Below are 12003 nucleotides of genomic sequence, written 5' to 3'. Positions count from 1 at the left end.
AGCATTTCCTTAGCATTCAATCAGTTTTTAAATATTCCTTACTCTTTCTTCAGCAATATTGGAGTCAAACAAAACAGAAGTCAAACACATTTCTGGGAATTCTACATTTGACCAGTATTCAACCCATGGTGAAGCAATTAAGAGTTCTTGGGTTAAGCAATTTCCCTATCTTTGTTTTTCCAGAATGAATTTCCAAATCAGTGTTTCAAGGATTCCTGAGAATGAACGTTAATACACATAAGTTTCTGGGTTTAGGTAAGAAAATATGAGTTTTCACTCTTCTCCCTCTTCCTTCACACATTCTCTGCAGTGGTTCAATTTACTCAGAAGTAATTTCATTTGCTATTTTAAAGCTAAGTACACTGGCCTTTTCACAATAAATGCCTATATGAAAAAGACAAAGCTCATGTGGTCATCAAAGATGATTAAATGTTTGTGGTATTGCAGTTTTGTTACAGGTGTGGTGGAAAAAAAAAGTTTGTGGTATGTAGTTATGTACAATATTATTAGTTTGCAATAAATGACACAAGGGACTATGTTAAATTCTTAATAAAAGCAAATTGATATCATGGAGTTTGATCGTTTGAAGTTGGTTATAAGTAGGTGGCCAGATTGAGCAAATAAAAAATTCAGGATGCCCAATTCAAGTTTCAAATAAACAATAATTAGTATATCTCAAATATTTCATGGGGTGTAAACATTCATTGTTTATCTAAAATTCATACCAAATTGGGTATCCTCCATTTTATCCGACAACTCTAATTATAGGAACAGGAAGATATTTCATTCAGGCTTATAAAAAGCTGGCCAGACTAGCAGTAGGATATAAACAGACTAGGTGGTCCTACCTTTCTGTCACGGTTGGTCACCCAACAGTTAAGGAAGTTTCCAGCAAAGTCCTAGATTTGGGCTGGCATGTGACCAGACACTGGTCTATTTTTATGCTGAGGTAAATGGGACAATTTTCCAGGAATTCAGTAAAACTGTAGAGAAGGGGTATGTGCTTAAGAGGGCAGAAGAGGGTACATATTATATACTGCCACAGTAAAGGCCACTTCAAACAAACCTCCCCCACTCCAGGCAAATAGTGTAGGTATAAATGATGGCCTATTAACTGGAAGAAGTCAGACAGGGTTTTGAATGTGTGGACTGAGGATGCTAAGCAAAGGAACAGTGAGCAGGGAAAGTGGCCTTGGAACGAGTGGATCCCACTGGAATGAAACAAGTCAAACTCAACATATCCAAACCCGAAAGCACGACCTTTCCCTCCAAACTCCTCCCCACTCCCTAAGTTCATTCATGAATTCAGCAAGTATTAAAGTGGCCACTAGTGCCAGCAAGTGCTGGCTCCAGGCATACACCCTTGAGCAGACGTGGTCCCTGCTCCCGGAGAACTTATAGCAGAGTGGGGGAGACTCATATCGTCACAAAAATAAATGATTAATTACACATTTTGACATTTCTATGACAAAAGGATGTTTGGTGCTATACATCTTTAATAAAGCTGGTATACTGCTACTAATTTTCCGGTGGTTATTATAATGAATAAACACAAAGGATTATTAGAAGACATCCTACATAGTTTCCTGTTTAGGGGAACAATATTCCGTTAAAATTCACATTTTAGGAATTTGATTTTTCTTTAAAAACTGTATTTTTTTTGCCCTTTTCCACAAATTCTGATGGAATTTGGTTTCTGTTTAGTAATATTTGCTAGAATATGTACTTTTATATGAAACACTTGCATATTTGTTATTAGTACAATTAATCTTATTGTCACTGAACAAAAAGTAGAAGTTAATTTTGCTTGACGGGTAAACCTCTTCCACGTTCAGCCGATCTTTTTTTTTTTTTAAATTATTATCATCTTCCCCAGATCAGAGATGTACAGCCCATCGTTCAATGATGATTCTACTCAACAGCTCCTGTGCCACCTCTGGTCCAGAGGATATAATTCCTGCTAACTTGAAAGGGCAAAACTGACAAGTGCCTATTTCAGTAGCTTATTACCACTTAATGACAGAGGATAGCTTCCAGGAAAAGTACTATAATACATCGAAAAGGGGACTTTTAACTGTATCTGGTAGAATTCCAAAGCACTTAACACCCACTAGGGTCAACGCGGTGACTCCTATCCTACTGAAGTGCAGCCACTTCTGGCTTGGAGCGCAGCTGCTGGTTAACAGCTGTCCAACCTCAGCGCTCCCGACTGGAGACCTTTAAGAGGAGCTCACCGCACCCAATTAAATAACATATATCGTTAGTTTCAAATCACGCTTCTTGTGTCTTGCAAATGTATCTGGAACGGAGAGAAGTACCTCGTGCTTCTCGGGACTTCAACAACTCGGTTTTGGCAATTTTCTTCCTACTTCTTTATCCCTTTCTCCCTTTCTCTTTCCCCCCATGTACCACTCTATTTAATCTGCCAGACGGAACAATTTAGCCTTTTTCAACTCAAGGACCGGAGGAAGACAGAGAACTGGACTTGGGAAGGAGCGGTGGTGTTAAACATTTACCGGGAGAGAGGAAGGGCCGGGTGCGCGAACAAAACCCCCAGGGAACCTTCCTCCAAGTGTGCGGCCCTAACTCCCGGTTCCCCCGCCTCGGGCAGGGCCGGACTGCCCAAGGCACAGGCCAGCAGAGGAAGGAGGACCGGAGCCCCCATTCGCACCTTCCCCCACTCCACTCCAGCCGCATTTTCCCCGAACTCGCACGGGCGCTGGCCTCCGGGCAGCAGCCGGCCCGCGGATCCCCGCGGTAGGAGGGCGAGCCGAAGCCCGGCGGCCACCCGGATTGTTACGCGCATTCAACTCCGCGGAGTGCGAGGCGCTGGGGTGCAGCGGTGTCTCTGCCCGACGCCACCCGGATCCCCGCGTGGGAAGCGGCTCAACGGCTACGGCAGCAGGCGCCCGTGGTCTCCCGGCCGGCCGCCAGCGTTCTTCCGGCCAGCCCCCAGCAAGGGGGAGGGGCGCCGACGCCGCGTTCTCGGGGCCCCGCGGCCGGCGGAAGGGCCGCGCATCGCGGAAGCGCGGCGGCAGCTGAAGATCAGCTGCTGGAGGAGGCGGAGAGGCAGAGGGAGGAGCCTCGGGGGGAAGGAGAGGGAGGGGACCGTCAGGAAGCCGCGAACGCCGCCGAGTGTCTGCACACCTCGCTCTGCCTGCCATGGCTGGTTAAAGAACCATCCGGATCGCAGCGCGGGGGGAGGGCCGGGTGGGGGGAGAGGCGGCCGCGCGTGAGGCCGAGGGAGGGGCGGCGGCGCGAGCGGCGGCGGCGGCGGTTCCAGCATGAAGAGGAGAACTGGCCTGGGGGGCAGCATGAGGTCAGTGGTGGGCTTCTTGTCCCAGCGGGGCTTGCATGGGGACCCCCTGCTCACTCAGGACTTTCAGAGGAGACGCCTGCGGGGCTGCAGAAACCTCTACAAGAAGGACCTCCTCGGCCACTTCGGCTGTGTCAATGCCATTGAATTCTCCAACAATGGAGGCCAGTGGCTGGTCTCAGGTAAATCAACCCCTTCCCCTCCCCGCACCCTCCCAGCCTCCCCTCTCGCTCTCCCCGTCACCCTCCTCCTGCCCTCTGTCCCCACCCCTCCCTTTCTCAACCCCCTTCTGCGGTAGGAAGGTTTGGTGTCAAATTAAAACCATTGCAGGGGGAGGGGAAGGAGAGGATGTCTTCTATAAAAAAGACCTAAAATGGTTGACAGCTCCTTAATTCGCTTTATCCCAAGTGCAAAGTGATCTCTCCTGATACCTGCCCTGAAAGTGTGGGTCGGTGAGGGGGGCGAGGTTACCGCTCGACAAAGTTTGACGGCAAACTCTTCCTCCGCGTACTTTAAAAGGTGCTGGGGGCATTTTGGGGATGTGGAGGGGGAGGAGGCCGAGGAGCGCCGGAGGCAAGGGGGAGCTGCAGCCCCTGTCGCCGGCGTCAAGGAAAAGGGGTCTTGGGGCTGGGAAGCGGGCGGTGACAGACCCGAACGCCGAGGGGCCGGGGGCTGCGACCCGGGGGCTGGCGGGGTCTGCAGAAGGGAGGTGACTGGCGGCGGTAGGGCCGCGGCGGGACGCCCCCCTTGGCGCTCTTAGGGGCCCAGCACCATCGCCTTTCGTTCGGTTGTGGCCTCTTCTGCGTCTTGTTTTTAATACGGTTTGGAGAGTGGCGAGGGCTGTGGAGGCTAAAGGGCACCAGCCTGAACTTAAATGCGCAACTTATGAGGCAGGGGTAGGGTGGGGACCCCGGGAGACTTGTTGGCGGGAGTCCGGCGCCCCACACCCTGTTTCCCGCGGCCGCTGTTGCAAGTGGTCTCTGCTGTTCCTCCCTGTCGCCCAGACCGGCCTGGTTGCCCCCGGGCTCTCCCTCTGGTTTGGGGAAAGTGGCGAAATCGAGGCCGGGGCTCCGGCCGGGCGGTGTAGGCCTCGCTCTCCCGGGGCTCCTAGCGACAGGCAGCTGAATCGATAGCCTATTGCTCCCGGGGAGGCCCGGGCCCCGCGGGCCGCGGCGACAGCTGCCCCCGGGGAGGTGCGCCTGCTGCCGGTGGGGGCGCTCTCCGCCGTTGTCCCCTCCTCCCTGGGGTCGCGGGCCCAGGGCAGGAGCGGGTGGGAATGGGCCTACGTGAGGGCTAGGGGGCGGCTCCCCGAAACCTGGCTCAGGGGAGGGGGGTGAAGACGACTGACTGGGCGTTCCTGCTTGGCTGCTGCCCTCTTCTGTCCCTTTTCCTATATTGGGAGGGATGAAGGGGGAGCCCAGCCCTGGACGTGGCGCTTAGCTTCACCCAGGTCGGTCCCCGAGTGGCTTTCTAATTTATGTCAGCAGCTCGCCAGAAACTTCTGGGATCATGGCAAAGCATCCGTCTTCGCGAGTAACCGTCGGAAGTGACACGGGGCGTACAGTCCAATTTGGGGGTAGCAAAGAGAAAGATCTTCTGTGATCATTTTATGATAAACCTTCTGGGGTCTGTCCAGAACTGACTTGACTTTTGTACCCCAGATCGTTTTCTCTTTGACTAGGTAGATTTTGGCCCTAGATCATCCGCTGAAGAAATCTGATCTTTCAGACGAAAGCTTCCTTTCCCCAACCACCATATAAAATTTTATCAAATAAATTTCAAGAGCTTAAGTGAGGGAAGACCTCTTCTTTAAAGACCTGGCTCCCAGTATCCCCGCTACTGTTTTTTATGTATTCATAAAACTCCTGATGTATTCCAACAGAGAAGTTCCCAGACATAAGTAAACTTTACCTGCTGAGTGAGGGAATTTGGGGGTACTCTTTTGGAGATAACTGAACTAATCATGTTAATGGAATTGTGAGTAGTCACACGTTGCCCAGCTTGACACGCCTTTATTTATGTATTTATTTGAGACAGGGCCTCACTCTGTTGCCCAGGCTGGAGTGCAGTAGGCTATCGCTGCTCACTGCAGCCTTGACCTCCCAGGCTCAAGCTAACCTCCCACCTCAGCCTCCCAAGTAGCTGGGACTACAGGCAGGTGCCATCATGCCCGGCTAATTTTTAAATTTTTTTTTTTGTAAAGGTGGAGTCTCCCTATGTTGCCCAGGCTAGTCTTGAACTCTTGGCCTCAAGTAATCCTCCTGTCTCACCCTATAAAGTGCTGAGATTATAAGCGTGAGCCACCATGCCTAGCTCAAACTTTTTAAAAAATAACAAATTTATTGAGATAATTTCCCTGCCATATAATTTATCTATTTGAAGTTACATTTTGAAAAGCACTAAAAAGTTCCCTCCATTTGCTACCAGTTATTATTCGTTTTATCCTTGGGCAGGACGCTCCCCTATATCTTAAATGAACTCTATTTTCTCTAGTCTTGGCCAGGTCATTTCCTTTATCTTAATTTTAGCTTGTAAAAGAGGAGAGTCCTTTCCACAAGGGAGGCTCTAGCAGACCTTTCGATTCTGGGTATTTATTTCCTTACTTTTCTAGGCTTGTGGTGCCCATCTCCATCAGTACTTCCTGGGTTCCAGCCTTCTTTGCCCCTTGCTCCTCCTCCTTCCCCCCATACTCCCTCTAGCTCAGTTCTTCCTGTTTCCTCTTTATCTACTCCTGTTCCTGTTCTTAATCCTATCAGCAGGCTATTCCACCGCTCCTCCAGCTTGGCTAAGATACACCCAGCTTTTCCTATTTGTTCCTTGAACATAGAGTTTTTGTTTAAAGCCTTTTTAGCTATTTACCTTCCATTATGAGTATACAGCTGTGTTAACAGAAAGTTCCTCCTGTTTGCTTCAGATAAGGAAGCCCCCTTTGGGAGTCCTAATATACCTTAACTTGTTAAAGCTAATCACATTTTGTTCTGGGAAGTCCTTCGATAATTTTTCCAAGTTTAAAACTAGTGTCATGTTTATATTTTTTTCTTACCTATCTTTGTCTCTTATTAGCAGTCAACACCTGAGGGGGGAGCACGGTATTCTGAGGCTAATGCTATGCATCCCCAATGTTGTAATGTGGTGGGATGCCAGACTCTGGGATGGTAATGAGATTACTTTTATGCATTTTGTTGTTCTTGTGTCTTGTCTGGATTGGAAAGCCCTTAGAGAGTTGTGATTAAAATGATAGATTGTTCATTGTTTTCATTTCATAATTGTTTGGGCAGGCTCACATTTCTGGTAACTGACACATACTACTTGATAGAATTAACTTAGACCCAGAGCAGAAATAATATTTGCATGATTCCTGTGGCTGGGTAAAGTACTATTAGTTAATAATACGTCACTTTTCTGTTCCAACAGCTATCCCCTTTTCCAGGGCACAGTGAGGCCAGCAGATATTGAGTAAACCAGAGAAAATCAGGAAGAAGAAAAGGTGCTGTGCTTGGAAGTGAAATTATGACAGCAACAAGTGGAGAAATGGTTATTTGACACGTTAAGATATTTTAACCTAAAAAGTACTTGATTTTTCTTGTTGATGACCAGAAAAAGGCATCGCTGTGATACTATGTTAGGCAGTGTGGTATAGCAGACGTGGCTAACATCATCGCTGTGTCGTTTGTTTATTCTGTGACCTTAGTCAAGTTTCTAAGCCTCTCTGAATGTGTTTTCTGAGGTATAGAGTTGGAATATCGGCACCTACCTGAGGGGCTTGTGAGAACTGTGTTAGTCAAGGTATAGGTTGGGTGCTGAACAGAGTGCCAGGCCTGTCAGAGAAAATACTGAGTTTGTTTTGTTTCTCTTTTGTATTCGTAACACTTGGGGTCATTAATAACAGACATTTGTTCTTACAGTATTGGTAATAGACCAGTGCAGATTAGGCAGACAGGATAGTTTTGTGACTTTTTGATGTGGAATGAGGAGGCGCAATGTGGTGTGGAAAGTGCTTGGGATTTGATGTCATGTGACTTGAGTTGGAGGCTCCACCAGTCACAAAGTGTTTGAATTTAGGTAAGTCCCTTCACTACTCATCTGTAAAATGAGGATAACTGGTAGATGAATGGAGGTAGTGAATGGTCAATGAAATGTTATATGTGAAGGTGCTTCATGAACTTGGTTTTGAGTGAACATTACTTTTTTTTTTTCTTTTTGAGATGGAGTCTTGCTCTGTCGCCCAGGCTGGAGTGCAGTGGCACGATCTTGGCTCACTGCAACCTCCACCTCCTGGGTTCAAGCAATTCTCCTGCCTCAGCCTCCCGAGTAGCTAGGATTATAGGTGTGCGCCACCACACCCGGCTAATTTTGTATTTTAGTAGAGACGGGGTTTCACCATGTTGACCAGGCTGGTCTCAAACTCCTGACCTCGTGATTCACCCACCTCGGCCTCCCAAAGTGCTGGGATTACAGGTGTGAGCCACCCCACCCGGCCCGTGAACATTACTTTTTATAAAGACTAGCTTATACTTGATGATTGTAGTCTCTTCTTAGAATATTTATGTGTGTTAGTCCTTTGAGGGATGGGGAACAACATTGTATGTTGAAGTGACACAAGAGATCCTAACAACATCAATGAGGTTACAGTAGTACACATATTTAGGGTATATCTCGGGTTTACCTTTTGGGTCTTTGGTTGCATCTAGTACTCTAAATTGCTCTCATTGCCTCCTCTTATGCTTTTCCTTTTTCCTAGAATGGGATCCTTTATATGTTTGTTTAAAGTTTTTGTTTTTTGTTTTTTGTTTTTTTTTTGCGCGAGAAAATGAACATCTTTTAGAGCTCTGATTGGATGACCAATCAGAATGTATCTCTATGTGCATTCGACTTGGATTGTTACTCCGCCTTTTTATATGTTGTAAAGGGTTTGTGCAGATCATCTTAGCAGTAAACAAAAACATTTGGCTCTTTGGAATGAGAGTGGCTATAATATTATTTCCCCTGAATCGAGATTTAAGGAATTGGAACTTGTAGAACTAGCAGAATAACCCGTAAGTATGAAGTTTTGAGTTATAGTGAGAGATTATTATCTTTTTTGTGTGCTTATGACTAAATATAGGAAAAGTGCCTTCAGAAGTTTTTCAAATAGCATGAGCAATTATGATGTTTCAAAGTATTAATTATGTAGGAGTTGTGAATGGGGAGAGGCATTTAGTTGCTTGGTCATAATACTTATAAATGGGGATAACTATTTAGCCTATTTCTAGTTCAAATGGGTCTCTGACCATATTGATCATTTTAAGGATCCATAATATATAGAGAGAGATTTTGGAGTATGAACCCTGAAGTCAGACTGCCTGGGGTGAATACCAACCCAACTACTTGGTCACTTATCCTCTCTTGTCTGTTTCCTCACCCATGTAATAAGGATAATAATACCCTACAGGGTTGTAGTAAGGATTGAATGAAATATAACATTTGTAAAGTTCTTAGCACAAGGGCCTAACCCATGCTGTTGCTGCTGCTGCTGCAACAACTGTTGTTTCCCTTGAATGTCAGGAAAGGCTTTTAGGAGATTGATACTTTCAACATCTAACATATACTGCACATGGCACAGTACACCATGAAAAATTGAGAAAGATCTCCATGAGGTGAACTGTTCAAAATACTTTGTAAATAAGCTTAACCAGTACTGTTATCAAAGAGTATTTTTAAGCATTGAATAATAGCTATGATTATACCTATATGCTTAATTTGAACCTGTTAATTAATGGTCATTTCCTGTTTCCCAATCACTAGTTTATATCGTGTTTTATGAAATCAGTTTTTTGTAAATAAATTAGTCTAAAAGCACATTATCTGCAGGTAAGGTGTTTGGCTTTAGCCAGTTAAATAAAGCCTGACTTTATTAAAGCTGTTCATTTAATTAGAATGATTTTCTTGGTTCTGTGGTTACATATCAGGAGAAATATGGCCAGTGGTAGAGCAGGTTTCTGACTTTGAAAAGCTTTCGTAGTATAGACATTTTAACAAGGTAATTGAGGAATCAGTTTTCAAATTTTCTTCTGGCCTTTTCTATTTACTGATAATTCATTGCTGTGAAGGTATTAAATTTTATTATTTGGTCTATTTATTAGTTCAACAAATAGTTTTTGAGTGCATACTATTTGTAAGACAGGAGCTATGAGAGCAGGAATGATGAATCAGATATAAATCAGGTTTTCCTTTTTTTTTTTTTTTGAGATGGAGTCTCACTCTGTCAAGGTCAGGAGATCGAGACCATCCTGGCTAACACGGTGAAACCCCATCTCTACTAAAAAAAAAATATATATATATACAAAAAAAGCCGGGCGAGGTGGCGGGCGCCTGTAGTCCCAGCTACTCGGGAGGCTGAGGCAGGAGAACGTAAACCCGGAAGGCGGAGCTTGCAGTGAGCTGAGATCCAGCCACTGCACTCCAGTCTGGTTTTCAGAAAGCTGGTGTTTTAGGAGTGTTCAGTTCTCATTTGTAACCTTTCATGACCTTTTAAAATGTATCCCCTCTACCTTATTATACTTTAATAGATATTTGTTTTTTCTCTGATTTGCTATACTTAATACAGCAAAAATGCCCATGCCTGTGAGATTTGATGGGAAAGAAAGAAGGCCTGTAGAGATGGCCCTGAGGAACTTTGCTATGAAAAATTGTAAGGATCATGTCATAAGGATAAAGTAATGCGAATATTTATAGATACACATTATTTGTCCTACTTGTTCTTTAGTCAGCTAATTGATACCTATCAAAGGTTGGCAAATTTAGATTTATGCCTGGGTTTGTTACTTCTGCTTTAAAATAACCTAGTGAGGTTTAGCTGATGATCATTAGTCACATTAGACATTATTATTAACACATCAAAAAGTTGTCCTTGTGTTCAGTATTGTTCAAAGGATCATTTTTAATTTGATTTATACCAATGTGTTTTTGATTGCTAAACTTTCCTAAAGACTCAGTGTTCAGCCTGCTTCCGGACGGGCGAGGAGACTGGTGGTCTGGTTCTTGGACTTCCCTAACAGCATGGCCCCTAAACGCCAGTCTCCACTCCTGCCTCAAAAGAAGAAACTAAGACCACCACGTGCTCTGGGACCAGAGGAGACATCGGCCTCTGCAGGCTTGCCGAAGAAGGGAGAAATAGAACAGCAAGAGCAATTGAACACATTGATGAAGTACAAAATGAAATAGACTTAATGAACAAGCCAGTGAGATTTTGAAAGTAGAACAGAAATGTAACAAAGTCCGTCAACCATTTTTTCAGAAGAGGTCAGAATTGATCGCCAAAATCCTAAATTTTTGGGTAACATTTGTCAACCATCCACAAGTGTCTGCACTGCTTGGGGAGGAAGACGAAGAGGCACTGCATTATTTGACCACAGTTGAAGTGACAGAATTTGAAGATATTAAATAAGGTTACAGAACAGATTTTTATTTTGATGAAAATCCTTACTTTGAAAATAAAGTTCTCTCCAAAGAATTTCATCGGAATGAGAGTGGTGGTCCATCTTCATAGTCCACTGAAATCAAATGGAAATCTGGAAAGGATCTGATGAAAAGTTCAAGTCAAATGCAGAATAAAGCCAGCAGGAAGAGGCAGCATGAGGAACCAGAGAGCTTCTTTTGGTTTCTGACCATTCTGATGCAGGTCTGATGAGTAGGAGAGGTCATCAAGATGATATTTGCCAAACCCATTTACAATACTACTTGGTTCCCTGATATGGATGATGAGAAGGAGAAAAGAGATGATGATGATGATGAAGAGGAGGAAGGATTAGAAGATATTTTGATGAAAAGGGGCATGAGGATGAAGGTGAAGAAGATGAGATGATGAAAAAAAATTGAAGGGGGAAGGGGAGGAGGATGAAGGAGAAGAATGACTAATAGAAAACTGATGGTTGCAACCGTCCTTTTTTAAATTTTCTCCAGTCCCTGGGGAGCGTTGCAGTCTTTTTTTTTGTTTTTTTTTCCTCTTGTGCTCAGTCGCCCTGTTCTTGAGGTCTCTTTTCTCTACTCCATGGTTCTCAACTTATTTGGGGGGAAATACCTTGAGCAGAATACAATGGGAAAAGAGTCTCTACCTCTTTCTGTTCGAAGTTCATTTTATCCCTTCCTGTCTGAACAAAACTGTACGGAATCAACACCACCGAGCTCTGTGGGAAAAAAGAAAACCCTGCTGCCTTCGTTCTGCTGGAAGCTGGAGGGTGCTAGGCCCCTGTGTAGTAGGGCATAGAATTCTAGCTTTTTGGCCGGGCGCGGTGGCTCACGCCTGTAATCCCAGCACTTTGGGAGGCCAAGGCAGGTGGATCACAAGGTCAGGAGATCGAGACCATCCTGGCAAACACGGTGAAACGCTGTTTCTACCAAAAATACAAAAAATTAGCCAGGCGCAGTGGCGGGCCCCTGTAGTCCCAGCTACTCGAGAGGCTGAGGCGGGAGAATGGTGTGAACCCGGTAGGCGGAGGTTGCAGCGAGCCGAGATCGCGCCACACTGCACTCCAGCCTGGGCGACAGAGCCAGACTGTCTCAAAACAAAAAAAAGAATTCTAGCTTTTTTCCTCCTTTCTCTGTATGTTGGGCTCAGAGTACACTGTGTCTCTATGTGAATGTGGACAGTTAGCATTTACCAACATGTTTGTGTCTACTTTCTCTTGTTTAAAAAAAGAAAAAAAAAC

The 12003-nt window shown here is 45.2% G+C and overlaps 1 protein-coding gene and 1 pseudogene across 7 annotated transcripts in view; both read left to right on the top strand.

Annotated features, from left to right (window-relative positions):
- The first annotated feature begins 230 nt into the window (after positions 1 to 230).
- Positions 231 to 12003, top strand: part of DCAF5 (DDB1 and CUL4 associated factor 5) — a 121997-nt gene continuing 110224 nt past the window's right edge. For 3 of the 7 annotated variants that reach the window (XM_017878619.1, XM_017878618.1, XM_017878624.1), the window contains exon 1: positions 3066 to 3498. In XM_017878619.1, coding sequence (XP_017734108.1) covers positions 3285 to 3498 — 214 coding nt within the window. In that variant the 5' untranslated portion in view covers positions 3066 to 3284. Of the gene's footprint in view, positions 256 to 3065; positions 3499 to 3654; positions 3836 to 12003 lie in introns of those variants that run through there. The other 4 variants (XM_017878620.1, XM_017878623.1, XM_017878621.1 and 1 more) reach the window with 4 other exon arrangements.
- Positions 9811 to 11208, top strand: LOC108533737 (protein SET pseudogene; annotated as a pseudogene).

This window comes from Rhinopithecus bieti, unplaced genomic scaffold (assembly GCF_001698545.2).
Source record: "Rhinopithecus bieti isolate Rb0 unplaced genomic scaffold, ASM169854v2 scaffold_11252, whole genome shotgun sequence".
Classification (NCBI taxonomy): Eukaryota; Metazoa; Chordata; class Mammalia; order Primates; family Cercopithecidae; genus Rhinopithecus; species Rhinopithecus bieti.
The sequence above is the reverse complement of the archived record's forward strand: the minus strand, read 5'-3'. Positions and strand labels throughout refer to the sequence as shown.